This window comes from Acartia tonsa, chromosome 11, assembly GCF_053477335.1.
Source record: "Acartia tonsa isolate MP-2025a chromosome 11, ASM5347733v1, whole genome shotgun sequence".
NCBI classification, from domain to species: Eukaryota; Metazoa; Arthropoda; class Copepoda; order Calanoida; family Acartiidae; genus Acartia; species Acartia tonsa.
In genome coordinates this window covers 36,844,498-36,866,791 of record NC_137270.1, presented here as the reverse complement: position 1 = coordinate 36,866,791, position 22,294 = coordinate 36,844,498, and the positions used below count along the sequence as shown (strand labels likewise).

Below are 22,294 nucleotides of genomic sequence, written 5' to 3'. Positions count from 1 at the left end.
TTTTATTTAACATTTATTTATTTATCTTTTATCACCACAAACAAGTAACATATTTAAATCAACAGGTTTCAATCTAATATAGTAGCACCAAAGAATTAAGCTTCACGTAATATAACAATATTAGTTAAATAAATATCTTTAACATTTAATAATAATGCCCTAAAATCTAACTTAGTTACAGTTATTTAAACATAAAAATTCAACAATTCTGATTTAGTTTGTTAATAACAGGTAAAATACATATTTTTAATGATTCACAAAAATTTTCATGGACGGAATCTTTAAAGCACTTTAATTCACTTTCTTTGTTTCTTTCTTTCATCAAAAATAACTTTATTAGTTATGTATGTACTTATAGTATATGTATAAAAATAAACTTTTTAAATTTTTAAAATAAATATATCTTGGCCTAAAATGACTTCTTGTTTAAATTAAGAAGAATTGTTATTATCATTATATTTATAGTTATGATAATAATGTGGATAGTATTGATTATAATATTTTAATTTCTATGGTCATAACGCCAGACACGGACTATCCATAATAAAACTGTTGGTATAACTCTGAAGCGTGGCTAGTTGGCGCGAAGCGCCCGCGTTATTTGTTCTGCTGGCACTGGTTTGCTGTAAAAAATGCGACTTGCTCGACTCATTGTTGTGACTATGATATCTGGTAGACTTACTACTGCTGCTACTACTGCTGTTGGGGTTGTAGCTGAGATGTTGAGATGTGTTATTTGAGTTGTAGGTAGTGTGTGTTGTTGTTGAGGATGTGCTACCCGTCGGGCCATGGGTGCTAGAGGTTCTGAAAATATAAAGATTAGAATTAAAAATTTTTTTTCAATATTGAAAATTTGAGTACCCCCCCCCCCCCCCCCCCCCCGACAGCGAACTATGAACTCTGGCCGCAGCGCTCGGCTCCCTAGCCTGGCTAGCCGCAGCGCTCGGCTACCTAGCCTAAAACCTAACCTAACCTAAAATAAGGGGGGGGGGTACAAAATTGAAAAAAATTGAAAAAAAAATTAACTTTCCTAAAAATTGCGATATCTTTGAAATTTATTTTAATATTGCGTAAAAGATTAATGATTCTTTTCTCAACTACAATGTATACTCATTAATATAATTGTCCTTGTAAATGAATGTTAAACATAAATTTAATTATCAATTACCTGTACAAAGCTGATAGTGAATCTTTTGTAGGGGCAAATCTTTCTTTCTCATCTGAAACAAAAATACAAAAGTTGAACATTTTTTTGCATGCTTTTATGAATATATTTGGCGGATACAAAAAATAAATATAGTCTAGTATTTTATTCACATTTTTGTGGAGAATTTATATCAAGTCATAGAAGCCGATGTCTTCCAACTTAGCCAAGGACTGGTTTTGATTGGGATGAAAAGAAGTGGATTAATTCTAACCCTAAAAATACTTTAATTTACTAAATCATTAAAATTAAACACTTTGCTAAAGTTCAACTGATATTATTGTATATTTAGATAACAAGTGAAAAAAACGCAAACTGCAAAAGGAACTTCATTGTACTGTTATCAGCATTTTTAAAAACAATTAAAGGTGCACTCCATCAAAGTGCTTATCGAGGAATAAATTCTCCCACTACCCTTAATTTTTAAGTTAATTGAAAAAAAGAGGGTAGGTAGTTCTTTTTTTCTATGCCTAACCACTGCAGGACTTGCACCCGCGGGTATTACTAGAAACTAATATTACCTAACCTAAATTATCTAAAGAAATGAACAAACAAACTAAAAACTCCCCCCCCCCCTTATTTTCAATTCATTATAAAAAATAAAGGGGAGGGGGGGATTTCAGTGCTCAATAGCCTTTTTTAGGGGAAGTGTACCATCTTTTTCTTTTTTAAAGAAAAGATTTGCTGCAACTCTTTTTTACCTGACAAGAAGTTTGATGGTTCAATTTCAGGCTTAATATCTATCTCCTCTTTTACAATAACCTAAAGAATTTAAATAATTTTATCAATACAGGTATAAAATTTAGGCTTAAAGTTGGTCACAATGTTACCGCAAATATCAGTTGATTTGGTCTTATGACATGACAGTTTTATTAAACGGTATGCAGTGGTCGATAAAAATCATGGCAGTTGTATGTTAAAATTAAAATAAGTGGTTTTAAAAGGCTAAATATTTTTCCTTCAGTAAAATATCCCTGCCTTGATTATTTCTATACTGAGACCAACTTTTAACCAAGGAATAGTGAGACATCTTTTCGCGGATTGTAAAATAAAAAATCATAAGATTCATTCCTGTTTTGATGGCCCTGAGAGGCCAAAGGCCCTTGCCAACAAAACAGTGATAAATCTTATAGTTTTTATTTTATCATTCGTGGAAAAGTGTATAAAATACAATACGATACATGATATTTCTGCACGGTACAGAACCGGTTCTAATCCAGCGAAAATAAAAATTATAAATACCTGGTCATTTTCGTCCTTAACCTTCTTGTCCTGCATTCTCCTCTCATATTTATCAATGTCGTCGTTTTCCAAATTCTGCAGAATTTCCAGAGTTTGAATGAGACTCTCCTGTCTTCTGAGTCTGTTGTGGATGGCGGCGCCCCGCTCCTCTGCGCATGGTTCCCCGTGGGCGGGCAGACAGTAACTGTCGGAATCACCGTTGCCCTAAAATAATTAGAATACATTTTCCCGTATGGCTTCGAAACCGTTTAAAGGTCCTCTTAATTGGCAGCGGTTCTACGCCAAAATAAAAAGTCATGTATAGTTTATCCTGTATTTTCCACGAATAATGAAATAAAAATCATAAATTAATATGAGACTTCTCGGTCCCTCTAGGCTAACAAAACTGGAAATAATCTTTCAAGTTGACTATAGCAAGAACATTGTACATACATGTTATTTTTTTAACTATTTACAACAAATCTGAACCATGTGAGAGAAACTAAGCTGTATATAACACAAAAACAAAAAAGTAACGGAAAATAAAAAAGACATTCAGGTGTGAAAATCCATTTACCTAATTTCTGGGTGGATGAGATTGACTCCTAGCCCATTTAAAATTAGATAAATTGTAATGAAACCTAAGCTTTAAAGAACCCAACTGCGTATATCTAGAATTATAGAACACATTGTGCGCATGAAAATCTGTTTACCTGATGGCTGGGTGAATAGGATTGAGTCCTAGCCCATTTATAGTTAGAGAAAGAGTATTGAAACCTAAGCTTTATAGAACCCTTCATCATATATCAAGAATTATAGAACACATTGTGCATATGAATATCTGTTTACCTGATGACTTGGTGAATAGGTTTGAGTCCTAGCCCATTTTTAGTTAGAGAAAGATTATTGAAACCTGACCTTTAAAGAACCCAACTGCATATATAAAGAATTATAAAGATCTAAATACCTGATGACTGGGTGAATAGGATTGAGTCCTAGCCCGTTTGCAGTCAGATTCGTGGAGACGTAGGATATCATTCAAGCGACGCTTTTCAGCTTCAAGTCGAGTTATTTCCTGAAAAAAATCATAAAGGATGTTTAAGTTACGCAGACTTTTTATGACTATTGTCTGTCTGTACGTCCGTCCGTTTAATGCCTGCAGTTTCAGGTTTGTTCATGATTTATTTTTTAGATAGATATAAACAAAAAATCAGCCAACAAATAAACTAAAATTTGATTTACTGAAACAATAAAAAAGATACCCAAACTGGGTTAGACCCAAGCTATTAGTCCCAGCAGGGGGCCTAAACCATGCAGTAGCCTAACCACTGCATGTTGCCAAAATTCTTTCTGTAAAATATTTTTCCATTTATATTTCTATGTTATAGTTGTGCTACTTAATAATGCTAGATTTACATGTCTTACCTGTCTTAAATTTTTATTTTGTACTTCGAGTGTTTCACCTTCGGAAACTAACAATATCGTTCGTTCTTTCTTCTTATTTCGACATTTGGTTGCAGCTACCTACAAATTATAAGAAAATATAAATTAAAGTTTTCATGAATTTTCTACAAAACTTATATTTTTATTTTAAGAGATGTTTTACAGGAATCTAAAGGGATAACACAATGGTCTAACAATTTATTTACATCCCCAATTAAACCCTTCTGTTGATTATATTTAGTGGTTGGAACTTTTCGACACTCAACTAAATGAAACAACCAATCAAAATTCATTAATAGTCCTCAAGTTTGTTAAGCCAACAAATAAAAAACTTTATAGTAAGACTTTGGGGACAAGTGTTTTAGATATTGTAAAATTATTAAAACATTTTCTGTATCTTTAGAATATTTATGTCCTTGTAAAAAACAACTTCAGGCCAATTTATTTTCAAGTGTACTCTTTGGGTTGTTTTAGGCTATTTTACTGTTCTCCCTGTGTTAGATGCTAGGGGCGCAGCTACTATACAACTATATGAAGTGCAACTACTTACTTTATTTCGTTCTCTCCTCCTTCTTCGTCTCTCTTCGTCCTCTTGAGACAGTTCCTAAACAAGATATAATAATATATAAAAAAAATCAAAATGGCGGCTCATTTTGGCGCCAAATATTTCTCCCGCAATGAAAATCTGCGATTTGCAGAATATTTAACGTTGTATCTTAGGGCGCTCTTTTAAAAATATTTAATTTAGTTTTGAATACGATAGTAAACAAGAATGACAACATCCTCTAAGCAGCGTAGCACAAACATTTAAGTACGGACATTCTGGTAACGATTATAGAGATGCTACGTTTGATAAATTGAACCTACCTACTACAGGAATCACCATGCAAAGTTTTAATTCGATAGGACAGTTCTAACATGTCTAAATTAACGAAAAAGACCGACCCTAATTATAGAAAACTTAGCTTTTAAAAGAGTATGATAGTATTGTACTTTTTAACATAAAATGAATAGTCTTTCTTTATTTCTTCCAATTTATCGATTTTCTGTTAAAATATTTTGTCAGAAAATTCAGTGCTTTCCCTCAAAGTTCCTATCGAACATAGAAACCCCCCTGTATTCATTTTAATAAATGTATGGGGAGGGATTTAATTTGTGTACTGCAAGTCTTCGAAGTACCCAAATTAACCTAACCTAACCTGATTTGAATAATAACTCCCCTCCTCCCCCTTTAAAAAAAAATTGTTTTAAGATAATGGGGGAGGGGTTGTGCTCTACTATGCACTTTGAGGGAAACCGCCAAAAATTCTAATTTTTGAGACTTATAGAATAAAAAGTACCTCTCTCTCTTTCTTTGGTTTAGTGAGCAGAGATTTTATAGTTTCAGTTCCGGGTTCCAACTTCTGCACAAGCTTATGTTTTAACCCCTCCTAGCAACAAAATAAAGTGTGTAAAATCTTTAAGCAATTTGATTATAAAGATTAAATATCTCTTAATGTCTGTGATTAATTGGTTGGCTACAATTTATGTCAAAAAGATTCAATTTTTCAAACCACTGGACCAATATTTATATTCCCTGAAGAGTGGAATCCAATCGGTTCAGCGGTTACCGAGATCTTAAGCTTCAGACGGACGCAGGCATGACTTTATCAGAGTACATTAAAATCTGGTGAAACTAGGGTTGGCAATCCGGAATCCGGATCCGGGATCCGGAATCCGGTATCCGCCCAATTTTTGGGCCAATTTTGGAATCCGAATCCGGATCCGGAATCCGTTTTTTAATAGCGGATTCCGGATTCTGAATTGGTAGGCTAAAATTAGCGTCTTGAGTTTTTTCTTTCAACTTCCCCTTTTTGAAGACAAAGATTATCATCATTATATATAATATCTTTTAAAATCTGGTTCAATTCTCGGAAGTGAATTATAGAAAAAACAAAAACATTAATTTTTAGGACATATGTAGCACTTAATTTTTTAAATTTTTTTAAAAAGCCTTTGAAAACATGGCTAGAATCCGGAATCCGAATCCGGAATCCGCCAAAAATAAGAATCCGGAATCCGCAAGGAATCCGCCACTTTTTTTGACGGATTCTTTTAAGAATCCGGAATCCGAATCCGGCCCAAAAATTCGACGGATTGCCATCACTAGGTGAAACATCCAAGTAATAATATATCGATTGCTTTTAGAGAAAATTTACCTTAATAAAAAGAGAATGATACTGTTGTACAGTTTGAGAGGACCCGTCTCCAGAATATGGTTCTCCAGTCTCCGAGAGGTCAGGCTTCATCTCCAGAGGGTCTCGGGACTCATCTGTCAGAGGTCCACCAGGAATGTCTGTAAAATTATGACGATTTTACACAAAGTACTTTGTTGAGCATTGATAACCCCCACCTCCTTCTTTTGAAACTAGCGGCTGCGCCCCTAGCATCTAGAGTCTGCACATTTTATAAGCGAAAAGAAATGGCAATAAAGTAGCCTAAACCAGCTCAAGGTTTAATTACAAAGTAAAATAGCCTAAAACAATCCCGAGACCTATGTGAAGCTTCCTTAAAAAGAAGAACTCATTAAGCTTCGTACAAAAAAAAACTTTACTACTTCATATCATAGTTTTGAAATAAATTAAACGAGGGGGAATGTAGTTTTTCGTTAGTGTTTTTATCAATTTAGGTTAGGTTGAATTGGGTAATGGATACTGGATAGCCCCACAAGGTAAGGGCACCCCAGGTATAGAACTTTCAAATAATTAGTGTATTGTTTTTCTTCTTGGCCAGGCAAATTATTATAAACTTAAAAGAAAATTAAGAGATTGTTCTGCTTAGCATTTACGAGAAAAAGTAGGTATTGATACTTTTAAAATTTTTAGGCACAGTTCTAATTAATCTATTTAAGTTCATTTTTAGGTCGATAACAGCATTATTTAGGTTTGAAATGGGTTTAATTCAATGTTTGTAATTTTACGTAACTGTGTTTAGTGGCCTAGGAAAAATGGGGATAGACGTCACCGCTTTTGGCATACCTATTCTATTGAGTAAAGGGAAGAGAAAGGGAAGGGGGAAAAAACCCTCTAGAAAAAAACATGGAATATATGGTACTTCCTGACGTCAATAGAATAGGTAGGCCAAAAGCAGTGACATCTATCCCCATTTTGCAAGGGCAAAATAGACAGCTACAAAATTTACCTGAGTCATTCATCATATATTGAGGGTTGTAGGGGGGTGTACAATCCGGTACAATAGGTTGATATTCCTGGAAATTAAATAATATTACTTATTTTCTACCATTGCCAAATTCAAGAATCTGTAATAGATTTTTTTCAATAACTGTCTTATATAATACAAAAAATCAAGCTTTGTAATTTATGTAGACAATTTATAACTGTATTTCCCTATCCCAATGATCTTGTGCCGACTCTCAATTGGGTCTTTGAAAATCAACCAATGGTGTCGGGAATTTTATCACAGCCAAGTAGCAGAAAACAATTTGCTAGCAGACGAAAAAGGTCATTGGAAAAGGGGGGAAAGGTAGTTATCTGTATATACATAAATATTAAAGATTCTTTACCTGAGCTGGAGATTCCAGGTAGCTGCTGCAGGAAGAAGAGTCACTGTATCCAGGAGAGGGCAGCAGGGGAGGGTGCGGTACTCGCAACAGGGGAGACGGATGCAAGGGGTGGTGTGGATGGGAGGGGTGATAGGGATTGTGATACGATTGATGGCCAGTTACCAGTGGAGGTGGGGGAGGGGGTAGCCCCATAGGGGTCCGAGAAAGGGGAACCATTGACAAGGGGGACTGTAGTGGCCCAATAAGAGATTGAGAAAATTTTGGGGTATGATGACTAAGAGGATGACCGCCTGGTTGTGACAGTGACAGAGAAGGGGGTGGAGGTGGCAAAGGTAGGGACTGAGAAAATGGAGGTGGCAATGGAATACAGGGTGGAGTCTCTAAAGACTCTGAAATTGAAGGAGGACAAGGTGGGGGAGGTAAGAGGGAAGAACAGCTCGTGGAGGTAGAGGTGACCGGAAGTGTCAATGACGGTCCCACACACGAGGAGGAGGAGGAGGGTGGGGGAATACATGATGAAGACTCTTCCTGGCGTTGTTGAAGCTTTTCAGTGATGCTCACTATGGTGTTGAGGATTTCTGGAGTGTTGGGTGTGTGGGCGCCACTGCTGGTGACTGGAGGAGCCCGCAGGGAACAGTTCAGTGTGATCTTGCGTGGCCCACTCATCTTTACAGATACAGTGCTTGCAATTGAACCTAAATTAAATCAAAACCATTAATAAATAATAAAATATTACTGTTAGCTTCTCAATTGATTTAAAGAAAATTGTGTTTGGAAAAAAAATCCCAAAACTTGTTGGTTTACACAAAATTTTCTGCATTTTTATGATTTAGTGGGAATGGATATGGAATATGTGGATATATTGTCAGGGGGAAATATGTCGTCAATTTAGGTTGCTATAATGAACCTTATTTAATGGTCTGTTGGTTCATCCAGAAGGAGAGGAGATGGGGTAAAGGAGGTGGGTGGGGGTATCGTTATTTTAGCCAGCTGCGAATACATCTTATTAGATATTAGATAATATCTGGTGCAACATCCAATAACAATAATCGATTCTAGTGATCGAGTAACAGAATAGGTTTCTTGTGATATTAGAATGAAAGAATAGTTATTTAACGCATCGTATTATAAACAGCTTTCTGTGGATATAGAATGTACAATTTATAAGAATAAAGGTTTTAATCTTATGATTCTACATTTTTATATTCATAGAAAGCTGGATATAATACGATGCTAGATATAGTTTTTTCGTATGGATGAGAACCGGTTTCTATCCACCGGGTTCGAATGAATACGAGAAAACTATTTTGATTACAAATTTCACTGTAAAATAACCATTACTAAGCAAAATTAAATGCTTCTTAGCATGCTAGTGTTAAAAAAATACTATTTCTATTGGAATAAGTTGGAGGCAAAATATTTTTTTCTTCTAACAGTTACATAAAGAAAATCTTAAATTTAAACGTTTTTATTAATATTTTGTTACAAAAATAATCTTCTTTATATAGATGAAAAAGATTTAAATGGTCAAAAATAGAAACTTTAATGATGGATTATCCTAAACTAAAAACTAAAGTAATGGATTTAAAACATTTAGACATTACTTAATCCCATACAAAATATGTAATGTAAGAGGTATTAAAGGAATTTGTTATCTTTTATAATAGTTGCATCATATTATAGACAGCTTTCCGCGGATATCAAAATAAAGAATTATAAGATTAAAACAAGTTTTGCTATTCCCGAGATGCCGAAGGCACGAGCTAGCAAAAATGGTATCAAAAAAATTATTTTTTTATATTCTTAGAAAACTGGATATAATATGATACGATACATGGGTTTTCAGTATGGCTTAGAACCGGTTCTAATCCAGCGGTTTCGAAGCCAATCCTGGAAAAAAAGTATATTTGTCTTTTTCAAAAACTGTATTTGATTTTTTACCCCAACTTATCATATAATTATTACAAGATTTTTTATCCCGGGTATTCTATCCCTCGGGGACACCAAAACTGGTTTAAAACTTATAATTTTTCATTATAATATATGAGGTAATATGTCTATAATACGACGCGATAATTAACTATTGATAATTCACTATATCATATACCTTAATTTAATTTATAACCACCTCTGATGGATGTATCTAAGTGACTGAAGAGTTTTCTACTATCAAAAATAAATATATAAATAGTGAGTAGAGTAAATTATATAAAAAATATAATAAATACGTCAAACTATAAATTATAAATTTTACCAGAATAAAATAGAAAGTTTTCCACAAATCTATATTTAGCTCATAAAACTTTTAAAATAGAATTTTCAACAAATAATTAAAATCATGAAGATTGTTTTAGATTCATGATGGTTTTTCCAGGGATGGAGGGGACATTGGACTGTAAATTATACTGGTACCCAAAGTTTTATAAACATGCTATCCTATTCGTTTGCATAAAACTATTATTGATTGGTACAAAATAGCACTGTCCAAACTTCTCCACCAATAACCTTACTACAGGGGTGGTAAATTTGTTTATTATAATCGGGACATAAATAGCGGAAGCCTCTTCACATTGAGAGCAGTCAATCCAGACAAATTAAAACCTTTTGAAGACCTTCTATAATACAAAGTAGAACGATGTCTGTCCGTCTGTCTGTCCGTCTGAAGCTTAAGATCTCAGTAACCGCTGAACCGATTGGGCTCTACTTTTCAGGGATTATACCTACTGGTCCTGTGATGGTTTTAAGCTATTTTTTTTTTGCAGGAGATTTCCTTCGTCCTTTTACGAATTTCACCTTAATTTATTTTATCACCTCTTGGGGCAAAGCCCCTAGAGGCTAGGGGCGAAGACGCTAGTTTTTTTCAAATAAAGGAAGTTGGTGACTGTAAAAATGAAACTTTAGATTAGATTTATCAATAAAAATTCTAAACAGAATTTTATGTAAATTTGTTTCATTACTTTTAAATACAGGATACAGAAGCTTTACAAAATGTCTCAAAAGATTAGCCGTGGTACGTCATAAAATCCATCTTTTTTTTTTAGGGGTTTCCATTCCCACTTCTCCTCTCATCCCTAATTTTTATGACGTTACACGGCTGATCTTTAGAGACACTTTGTAAGCTTCCAGGATTCTGTTTAAAGGACATGATTACATTTTTAGACCTTTGCTTTTCAAAAACGTTAGTAAAATTATGAAAATACATTTCAAGCATGACTTTTATAATGTGATGGAGCGACAACAAGTTATGGAGTAGCTGCGCTTCTGAAAAAACATATCTTAGGGTCATAATATCCTTGCGTGTAACATTTTTGAAGGGTTGCTGGGGTATTACAAATCTGATAGATAATAAGTAAGACACAACAGACTAAGAATTTTAAAAAAGAATAAAAAAAAGGTAAAAAAAAAGAATAGCCCATTTATGAAAAATAATCTTTTTTTATTGTAAAGGATTAGTTTGAAAAATAAAGCAAAATCTTTTAAAGATTACTCTGTCTTTTCTTTGGATACTACAAGATTATCTAAAACTTGGCAAATTGCCTATACACATATATATGCACACACACACACACATACACACACACACACACACACATTTACTTTCTTTTAGACATGCAAAAATCTTTGTGTTTTTTTAGCGGTGCTTTCTTTTTCAAGGGCTTACCCACCCGTGCCCCAAGGAACATTTCACAACATTTTGACATATCGTTATGGTTTATCTTTATGATTTAAAAACAAGGATGACAACATCAATAAAAGCGAAGCTCCAAAATCAAACTTTAGGACAGACAAACATTAATTCTTGTAAAGTGACACAACTTATAATTAAATTATGGACAAAATTGTATATAAATTTGTTGAAAATGCAGAATATTGTTTAAGGACATACTATCATTTTTAGGGATTGTAATAGAAATGCTTTGCTTAAAATACTGTACCATGTTGTCCTAGGAATCATTGTTTCAGAAAATAGATTAATAGGGTAATTACATCATACAAGTGTTTTCAAGATAGTTTTACATTGACTTTCTGGTAACGATTACAGAGTTGCCATGTTATAAATCGTAAAATTGTTACAGGAATCATCATGCAAACTTTGAAATCGATAGGACAATTCTAACAGTAACGACAATAGCTATCCGTTACGAAGGACTGAACCTAATTATTGAAAAGTTTTGATTTTGAAAAATATTACTGAATAGGTATTGAATCTCATAATAAAATAGGTTACATGATAAATGCCATGTAGTCTTGGGAATATTCACAACAAATTTCAGGAACAGATAATTTTTATCAGTTTAGAAAGCTTTTATTTCCATTTTGGCCCGGACAGACAGACTGACGGACAGAGTTAGTTAAGAATAGAGGTTATCACTGCCAACAGGAAAACCTAGGGGTTGATGAGTAATGAAAAATCAAAATATCCTTTTAAAATATTTAATACAAAAGAACTGTTATGATTTTCTTATTTTATATTTAATTGCATAATGTGTATTCTATATGGTTGTATAATACATTTTAAATTAGGATAAAGATTTAAACTCTGGCATTTATTTCAGAATAACGAAATTTGTCCTTTCGTGTATAAATTTTACTAAATTTTAAGTCTTAATTTTAGGTGCGCTAAGTTTTAAAGTTTAACAGACAGATAGACAGACAGAGACAGAGATATATTGGAGACCAATGTTTTAGAGGTCCTTTGGATCATACACAAAACGAATAATTATTTAAACAAGGATGACAACACATATAGTGGATGCTCATAAAGGAATCGTATAAAATCGAACCCAAAACATCGGATATATAAGGAAATCAGTTATAAATTATAATAGCAACCCGAAAGCTATTTTTAAATATAAATTCAAATATGCTCCATAATGTTGGCAAGAAGTTTTATCCGTTTATCTTAGATAAAAGCCATGAAAATCCTCCCTTTCGTTTAAGAACAAACATACAGACGGGTGGACGGACTTTTCGAACAATAGCGTAGCTTTGCTACTAAAAATCGTTGAACGTTAAAAAGGTCATCACTAAATGATTATTCTTCAAAAGTAGAGAATAGTTATTTCTCGTATCGTATTATAAACGGCTTTCCGCGGATATAGAATGTACAATTATAAGATTAAAACTAGTTTTTTTAGCCCCGTGGTGCCGAAGGCACCGGCTAAAAAAACTAGTTTTAATCTTGTGATTGTACATTTCTATATTTGTAGAAAACTGGATATAATACGATGCTAGACATAGTTTTTTCGTATGGATGAGAACCGGTTCCTATCCACCGGATTCGAATGAATACGAGAAAAAGTATTATAGTATGTGTAGAATGTGGATGCTAATATGTCAGAGGAATCATCTGAAAAACTTCAGAAGCAAATTAATTTTGATACTTTTATTTACAAAGGTTTTGAAAATCGGATGATAAAAAACCAGTCCCACTGCTATGGATCTCGTATATTTAAATATGCTCCATAATGTTAGCAAGAAGTTTTATCCGTTTAATTATCTTAGATAGAAGCCATGAAAATCCTCCATTTCGTTTCTTAAGAACAAACAGACGGACGGACAGACGGGTGGACGGACAAATCGAAAGTTGGAAAGGTCATCACTAAATGGTTATTCTTCAAAAGTAGTGAAATAAACGTAGATTCATTACCATTGTACTATCCCTTTATTCCTTCTATACTTTTATACTTTTAAGTCTTTGGTTAAATCGTCCAATTAACTCTTAACCTAATACAAAATCCGTATCCCCGTATAAAATACGTCAGAAACAAAAGTTTTGAGAAGCCATATAATAATAAGGAATAGACAAATACGTATTCAATAATATCGTCAAACAAGTAGAAATTAAATAAATCAAAATTGAAGACATCAGAAATTATCAAATCTTGAAAAGGATATAACCTACTGACGCTTACAAGTAAAAGCAAAGAAAAATAACACGTGGTTTCCCCTAAAGTGCCTTGTCGAGCTGAGCTCCCTTTTTTGAAGTAAATAAACGTGTGTTGTTTTTTTACTTTAGATCGTGTTAGGTTAGGTTATATTTGGTACATGGTAGTCACTATAAGGGCACCGCATGGCTATATGGATTATACTTGAAGCTATATTTTAAGTAAGGCTCATATCGGTTCACAGATGATCCTTGACAAAATCCTCCGGTACAGACAGAGAGACACAGATCCTGTTACTTTTATATAAGGAAGATATCTATAATACAAAGTAGAATGATGTCTGTCCGTCCGTCTGTCTGTCTGTCTGTCCGTCCCTTAAGATCTCGATAACCACTGAACCGATTGGATTCTTCTTTTCAGGGAATATACCTACTGGTCCTGTGGTGGTTTTAGGCTATTTTCTTGGGGGATGGGACACCCCCAAACCCCCCAAAAACAAAAATATCCCCCCCCCCCTTTTTTTTGCTGAAGATTTCCTTGGTCTTTTTACGAATTTCGCCAAAAAAAATTTTTATCACCTCTTGGGTCAAAGCTCCTAGAGGCTAGGGGCGAAGCCGCTAGTATTTCTATATAGTACCCCCACTATTCAGGGATCTAAAGGGATAAGAAAAATATGTGTGCATCCCCAATGATGACACACAAAATTACCCCTTCTATAGATTATAATTATTTGTGAAACGTTTGGACAAACAACTTAATGAACCAATCATCAAAAATTAAATGAAAGTCCTCAAAGCTTTTAAGTCAACGGGTATGACTATGGAAACGTTAATTTTAAACTTTTGGGACTAATCTAATAAACGACCCAATGCCCCCTCACTCCCTGTCCAATATTACTGTCATGCATCTAACATTACAGCTGAAAATACAATTATACAACGTGAATAAAGCAGAAATTCAAACCCAATCCCCTAGTAACAAATAAGAAATAAATATAAGAATATCTAATTTAACGTAATGAAAAGAAAAAAAACGTTTTGGGTCTGACCGTACGTCGTCCGTCTGTTCGTAACGGATAGCCCTTTAAATACCATTCTTAGAGTTATCTCATTAATTTGTAATGATGATTCCTTGGACGAAGCTGCATATAATGTAAGATCGTTCACATTAAGCATTTACTGATAAGATTTTTTTATTTTTTCGACCGTTTAAATTTGTTAACTTTGCTTTTATGTATGTTGTCATTCTTGTTTTGGTTATAACTCACGTCATTTAGTTTTTAAAGAAGATAATTAAATTGTTATTTTTTAGTAGAGTAATAATTTACGTTCAACACACAAAAATTTTAATATAAATTTCTTATGATTTCACCATAAAATTTAGTAAAAGATTAACAAAACGTTTTTTCTATCAAAGTACTTAACACCCCCCCCCCCCCCTTTACCATGTCTAACATAAACCCAGCGGGGCCTATACCTGCGTTGCCCTAACCCTACAGTAGCTACTTTGTAATAATAATATTTTCAATATTTCAAAATTTAAAAGCTGAGAGTTCTATGCTCGATTGTCTCCCTAATAGTCCTTCCGTTTACGAGATCTTAGCACTCACGCATAAAAACAACATACTTCACCAATGGATATTTCATTACTTGGATCTTACACCTGATTTTCATATCTTATAGTAAAGTGAAACTTGAAACAACCTCCTTCACCTCATCACCTCCCCTCCTACTGAATAAACGAACTGACCAATAAACGAGTTCCTTGTTAGCAAGCTAAGTTGACGACAATTTTTCTCTTGTCATAATATCCACGTATATTCTACATCCATAACTCCTTCACAGTGTAGAAAGTATTTGAATCCCTAAATACATAGTTAAATCTAATTGATTATCAATTATTATAGGCGATTCTCCATGAAGATATACGTCAGCTATTTCCATAGCACTCATAATAATAATAATTACCACAAGAAAGTACCAAAATAATTGATTTAATTATTTCAAAACTTTAGCCGTCATAATTGTGCTTAAAAATATATTTGAAGGAGCATAAAAATAATCATCATTTTTGGGTATTTTATTCCTTATTTAAATTAATCAAAATTCCATTACGTAAGATTGAATAAATTATGGAAGATTTTTAATCGCGCATAGCGTGTTCTATAATATTCCGATATAAAACTCAACTGTTCTTAACGAGGAACGTCTAAGCTTTATATTTTGAAAAAGGGAGTGGGGTAATAGACTGCTTTCAGCGGATATAAAAACGAAAAATTATAACAAAATGTTACGTATAATTTTTTTGTAATACGATGCTATGCATGATTTTTCAGTATGGCTGAGAACCAGTCTTAACTCTGCGGATATCAATCGGTTTCAAAGTCATACTGGAAAGAAATAACAAATTTATAAAAACTAAGGTATTTGAATAATAATAATTTCTTGGAAAAAGAGGGGGGGGGGGCAATCATACCCTAACTCATTCCCTTTTTACGACCCTTAGATGCGCTACTTAATTAAATAATTCCCCTTGTATTCGCTACATTTAATTGCTGCGCTAATTATGTGCTTTATTTTCTCGTTTTATTGATAGAAATTAATGTCTGTCTATTATTCTAAAAGATGAATTTAATGTTTTTTGTATAAATTTAACAAGGATCATAACATAAAGCAAAACCAATGAGAAAAACGAATACTTTGATAATGATTGTAAAGTTGTGCAAAGTTTGAAATAAATAGAGTGATTTTAACATAAAGAGCTATCAGTAGCAGACGTTTAAACATTTTTCGATCATTATTTTTACCATACTATTAAAAAAATATTTTTGTGCTAAAGAAACTCAAATTTAAGTCCCAGGTGTTTTCTAATAATTTAACAGACACACACACACAGACATACACACACACATACACACGCACACACACACACACACACACAAAGACATACACACATTTTTAGTATACGCTATTGTAATAGAGATTTACGCAAGGCTTTTTTTAAAATAGATTGATAAATACGCAACCTTTATTATATCAACAAAAAGCAATTATTAGTACGTTATAACATATTTATTATTCCAGTTTTAATTTAATATCTTTTTCCAATATGTAATAAATTTTGCAAAAATAGAATGAAAAAATAGTCAAATACCATTACAAAATTTAATTTTATTAATAAAGTAGCCTTATACTAGCCTTAGACCGATGTGAAGTTTCGCTAAAACGGAAAACTAAATCGATTCATTGGTTAGCGAGATCTAGCCTAAATAAAATAGCCTAAAACCATCTCAGGACGTATAAGAATCTTCACTGTAAAGAAGAACCATATTGGTCAGAGGTTAGCGAGATCCTACGCTATAGACAAAAAAAAGCTTACTACTATATATAATAGAATAGTATATATAAAACTTTTTAAGATTCTACTCTCTATTGAAACCATATCTAATATCTAAGATAAGACTTGGGGTTGGGTCCCACAAATTTTTGCCAATAACATAAGGGTGTTGTTTTCACTATATATGGAGACCAAAGTCTAACTAAAGCTGGTTAAATTACAGCGACAGATATGTTAATTCTGAAGTAAAATTTTTAGTCGATTTATTCATGTAATCATTATATAAAAGTAGTGGGATGTGTGCGTGTGTGTCTGTTGCGTAGAATTGCAAAATAAATTTATAGTAGGGGTCGACTTCCCTCCCCCTCCCCCCTCCCCTACCTTCAAGTGCTCCCTACCGCTAGTTATATTAAGAGTATAATGCCTAGAGTATTATGTTTATATGATAACAGCAAAAAACACTGTTAAAGTTAAGGAAAAACAATAATAATTTTTTCTCCATTTTTTTAATTTGATATTTTTACGTGGATTTTCTTAAGTTTTTCCAAGATTTTTTTTTGAATGCATGTCTATATCATTGGTAGACATTATAAGTAAAATATGTGTATAATATAAATAACTGCTAAATTTCCACCCCCTAACACATGTTTCAATAACATTTTAATTAGCGACTGCGCCCCTAGCATCTATGTAGACAATTGCAATTGAGGGTGGGTGGGGGAGGGGGCATACAATCATACAACGAAGCTAAAATAGAAAACTTAATCGGTTCAGTGGTTAGCGACAGACCAAACCTCCTTTATGCAATTTAAATAATTGAATCTAATTTTAAAATGAAGTTTAGCTTTAAAAAATATCATGTACAAAGGATTTGAAGTAGATACAATATTTTATAACATAGAGAATAGTTTTATTAGCGGGTCTACTGTATAATTGTAAAGGTCGTTTGTCCGTCCGTCTCACCATATGGGAAAACGTGATTTTTGGCTGGTATTAAGAATAGAGTTCTGATATTTCTTGTGTATATTCCCATGTCTAAAAATTCTGTAAGAGAAATATAATATTTTTAACTGCTGTAAAAGGTAGATGTTCAAATGACTAAAAACCGAGCAACAAACACAATATACAATACTATATAGTATTTTGTCTGTTGAGATATCACTAACTTTAGAACAATTGGTGTTTTCTATTTTAGGGAGGCTTCTCATTAGTCTCGAGATTATTTTAAACAATTTATCTTTTTTTTAGGTATTAGGCTATACTATCTTTATATGTAAGTCTTGGGATGGCTTTAGGCTATTTATTCCCCTTGATGCTGGGGGCATTGCATCAGGTAATTCTTAGATAGCTTCTGTTAAAAAAAATGTTTTCTGAATATTCTAGTAATAATTGTATTGAACATACTCAGTATACTTATAATTTAGAAAAACACTTTTCAATTTAAGATAAATAAACCAATTTTCCAAAGACCGCAAAACACTTGAATATTCATAATTATAAAATAAACTTTCGGAACAATCTAAAAAAAAACGGCTTAAAACAGTAAACGGAAGTAGTTAGGGGAATATTCACTAGAAAAATTATTATCTTGCATAGCCGTAAAAAATACATTTTGTTAAGTGACCCTGACATAAAAGGGATGAACTGACCAATCCTTGAGAAGTTTCGCTTTCAAGAATAAAGTTTTTGAGAGTTAATTTACTAAGTTAGATTATTCCTTACTACCAATATATCTTAAACTTTTACAATATATGCAAATTTCAGGAATATGGATTCAGCATTCAATAGTTTGAAACCATTCGAAGAAAATTAATTTATCAACAATTGTACTCCACCACCCTGAATTCTAGACTTTGCAAAAATATTTCTAGCTATTTAAGACAGAATTTAGTGCTCAATATTTTTTAAAAAAGAAATGGGGTGGGGGGAGGGTTTGAATAACTGTATGTCCACTTTCAAATGGGTATATGAATATCAGCCGATAGCGTCGGAAATATTAAAGCAGCCAAGTCGCTACAAAAGAGCAGAGAGCAGACAAAAATTGGTCCCCACCACTTGAACCAGGTAGTTGTCTGGCTTATACATCTATATTATAGATTCATTTGCTTAATGATAAGTATAAGATTAAATTATCAGCCACTGTCTTATCCCTTAGATACCTGACAAATATATGTACACACTACCTTAACTTGAAGATTAAAGTACTATCTAAACCCTTGATCCTAAACTTTGATTTTTCCTCTAATTTTAAAGTTTCTAGTAATACCAGGGAGGACAAGGAAAATGACACTAAAATTTCCAGGGATTTAAAGGGATAAGACTATGGCCGATAAATTGATGTACATCACCAATGATTATACAGAAAATTAAGTTAAATTTGTGGTTGAAACGCATGGACACACAACTTAATGAACCAACCAATTAAAATTAAAAGTCCTCAAATGTCTGAAGCCTACGAATAAGAAAACGCCATTTAAAAACTCTGGAGACTCCCTGAAAATTTCACATGTTAGAAGTTTAGGGGAGGTTAATTAAGTTTCCATTGTCTTATCCCTGTATCCTCGAGTCAAAAAAAAGAAAAATTAATTTATTCTAATCAAATATGTAGAATATATGTACGTGGATATATCATGACAGGGTGAATCATTATTTAGTCAGCTAAAAGTTTCACTTTATTAGAGTACATGATAATATGGTGTAAGATTCTAGTAATAATAAATACATTATTGTTATTATTATCAAAACTTTAGTTTTAATTGTATTTAATGTTCAAATTTGAAACTAGGGACGTCCAATGGAAGGATAAACGGGTGATTTCCACCCCCCTCCCCCCTCTTTCCAAGACGAATTTGGGGGTATTTTTTACATTATTAAATTAACCCAAAAAAATTTTCCCCATGGGATAATTTTTTTAGGGGAGGTAATTACCCCCTCCGACAGGTTACGGGGTCTTTACCCCTCCCAACATATTTCAGGGGGGTTAATTATCACCCCCCCCCCCCAGCTAATTTTACCCCCGAAGTAAAATTTATTTTTTTTATCGGGGGGAATTTGCGACACGCTTTTTACGACGCGACGCGCCATTTTACCCCCCCCCCCCCCCCCAATAAAAAAGCTTGGACGTCCTTGTTTAAAACTTAATATCCCTATAATGGCTGAACCGATTTGGCCTTACTTTTCAGGAAAAATACCTATCGGTTGAATTTAAGCTGTATTATTGTGGGTTAGGACATTCCAAACTTTAAACTCTACCCTGGATCTTATAAATGCTCTGTTGTGCGAAGCCCTAAGAGGCTAAAGACAAAGCCAGTAGTACTCTATAAATGTATATTATCAATAAACTGTACAAGAGCTCTGCAAATGCAAAATTGTAAATTTTCATGATTTATGTTTCTAACCCTTTCTTTCAGTTATATAACTTCTTAAAGTAAATTAATTATTTAACAAGAATAACAACATCCATAAGAAATAAAACATAGAATTTTATAATATGTCAACAAACAAAGTAAAGTTTGTATACGGGTAAGGAACAGAGAGAGAGATGACAATGGGCTTTTTATTACACTAGCCCCCAACTATTTATAATAAAGTTTTCTTATTCATTGGCTTAACAACTTGAAACTTTAGTAAATTTTGATTGGTGGGCTCATTAAGTTGAGTGTTCAAACGTTTAAACCACTAATTTAAATCTTCAGGAGGGGCAATTTTTTATATCATAATTAGGGATTTCAATCAGTTTTTCCGCCTTTGTCTTATCCCTTTGGATCCCTGGTTACGGGGAATCTTTAAAGAAACTATTGAAGCCTATTTCATATGACAGACATTTATTCTCCACATAACGTTATTTATAGACGAACGAATAAAATGATTTACAAAGTAGATGCTCATATTAATCTATATAATACATTTCATAAATGGCAGCTGAGAACGAATACTATTTCTTACAAAACGTTACAGACGGATGGACATACAGACGCAGTGAGTTACAGGGTAAGTTTGCTTCTTATAAATTACAACATTTTAAGAATATCTATCTTATTGTTTAAATAATTTGAAATTCTTCTATTTTAACCTTTTCAAATATATATCAAAATAAATAAAGAATTTCTTTATTACTATTTCAATAAAATTTACCTTTTTATTGAACTTTTTTTGGGTGCTTATAAAGTATTTTTGCAAAGTCAATGAAGAAATTATTACCTACCTTGTTTTTATTTCAGCAAGGAACTGTTATAAAAAGCACTGGAACTGTTTATTCACTGAGTTACAATGATAAGAAGACCTCTGTTTGCACCCCAACCTCCTTTCTGTAAGAACTGTGCACTACTACACAAGCAAATTTGCCTCGTCTTTTAGACCGGGGTTGCCACGGGGTAAACTTGTGGGATAGGCCTACTTGAAAATTAATATCTTTATAAAAATAAACTTTGAATAAAAAAATAACTAGAACAAGAAGAACAAATATTAGGACCAATTCTTCAAATATGATTATACTTCAAAATTTAATTTACAAATTTCTCTGCTGCAAGCGTAATTCATTGTGTGATGATTTGGTGAGTGGTGATTCATTGAGAAGATAAAAAAAAGGCAAAGTAGAATGCATATACGGTGTTTTTCTCCTATAGTGACTTGCTAACACAGAACACCTTCTCCTCCTCCCCTTTTTTGCAAAATTGAAAATAAGGAGGGGGTTGAATATTTTTTTTTCTTGTGTTTAACCAATGTGAGGTTATCTAACCCTCCGGGGCCTAAACCTGCAGTTCCAAAACCCTGTTGTGCTATTCTGTTTCCCATATACCATAACTTTTAACCTAAGAAAAAACAGTCACACACAAAAAAAAACTCACCATTATTTCAAAATATGGTAGGAAGTTTTTTTGTCCTCGAGAAGACACTTTTTAGAAAAACCCCACAAATTTATACCCCTCCCTCATATTTAGGGCAATATGCTTCGCACGCTCGTGACTATAAACAGATCTTTTACCTATCAATAACTGACAAACAACTAAAAAATATACTTTTAATCCAATATTGAAAGTAATAAAAGCATTTCAATTTTAAGAATTCAATAATAAAACTAACAAAAAAATAAAAGAACTTCCTTGTCCAAAAGTTTTTGTAAGTACAAATATTCTGATAAAAAGTTTGTCAACTCGGCAACCCTAGATTGTGTGCCTAAGGAACACATCACTTACTCGGCCTCTCATTGGTGGAACGTATTATTGACATGGCAAGTCCTTCTCTAATTGGTCGGTCCGCACCCAGAGTGCTTTTTAGACAACAAGTAATTTAGCAAGAGTAGTTTTGATGTATTTTTTAAGTACATTTTAAATACATTTTTGCTGTTTTAACTTGTTAATAAGCGTTTAATATTACAATTTTTGAATTTCTAAACAAAAATTTATTAAAAACATATAAATATTTATTCTACATATAAATAAAAAAGCGACTCTATGTTTATCTACAACTTATGTCGGACTCATGAACAGAGTTGTGACGTCATTATTAGAAAACTCTGACACTTGGTAGGGGGGAGAGCAGCAAAAGTATGCCTTCCCTCGGCCTCTGCTAAATTTAATGCAAAATTGTTTAGAAAATATAAATCATCAAAGTACAAATTTTTGTTAATTAATAAAAAAA

General features: G+C 33.0%; 1 protein-coding gene across 2 annotated transcripts; it reads right to left on the bottom strand.

Moving 5' to 3' along the window:
• LOC145331664 (uncharacterized) lies at positions 1-20,984 on the bottom strand. 2 transcript variants are annotated; one of them, XM_080176444.1, is made up of 12 exons: positions 20,859-20,984; positions 7,431-8,125; positions 7,049-7,115; positions 6,067-6,203; positions 5,209-5,298; positions 4,419-4,472; positions 3,851-3,949; positions 3,393-3,500; positions 2,447-2,650; positions 1,906-1,966; positions 1,169-1,220; positions 1-804 (listed from the first exon to the last, which is right to left on the bottom strand). In XM_080176444.1, the coding sequence occupies exons 2-12, from the start codon at positions 8,094-8,096 to the stop codon at positions 516-518; spliced, it is 1,827 nt and encodes a 608-aa protein (XP_080032570.1). In that variant the 5' UTR covers positions 8,097-8,125; positions 20,859-20,984; the 3' UTR covers positions 1-515. The 2 variants fall into 2 exon arrangements, with proteins under 2 accessions (XP_080032570.1, XP_080032571.1); XM_080176445.1 differs by lacking the exon at positions 5,209-5,298.
• Positions 20,985-22,294: the final 1,310 nt, after the last annotated feature.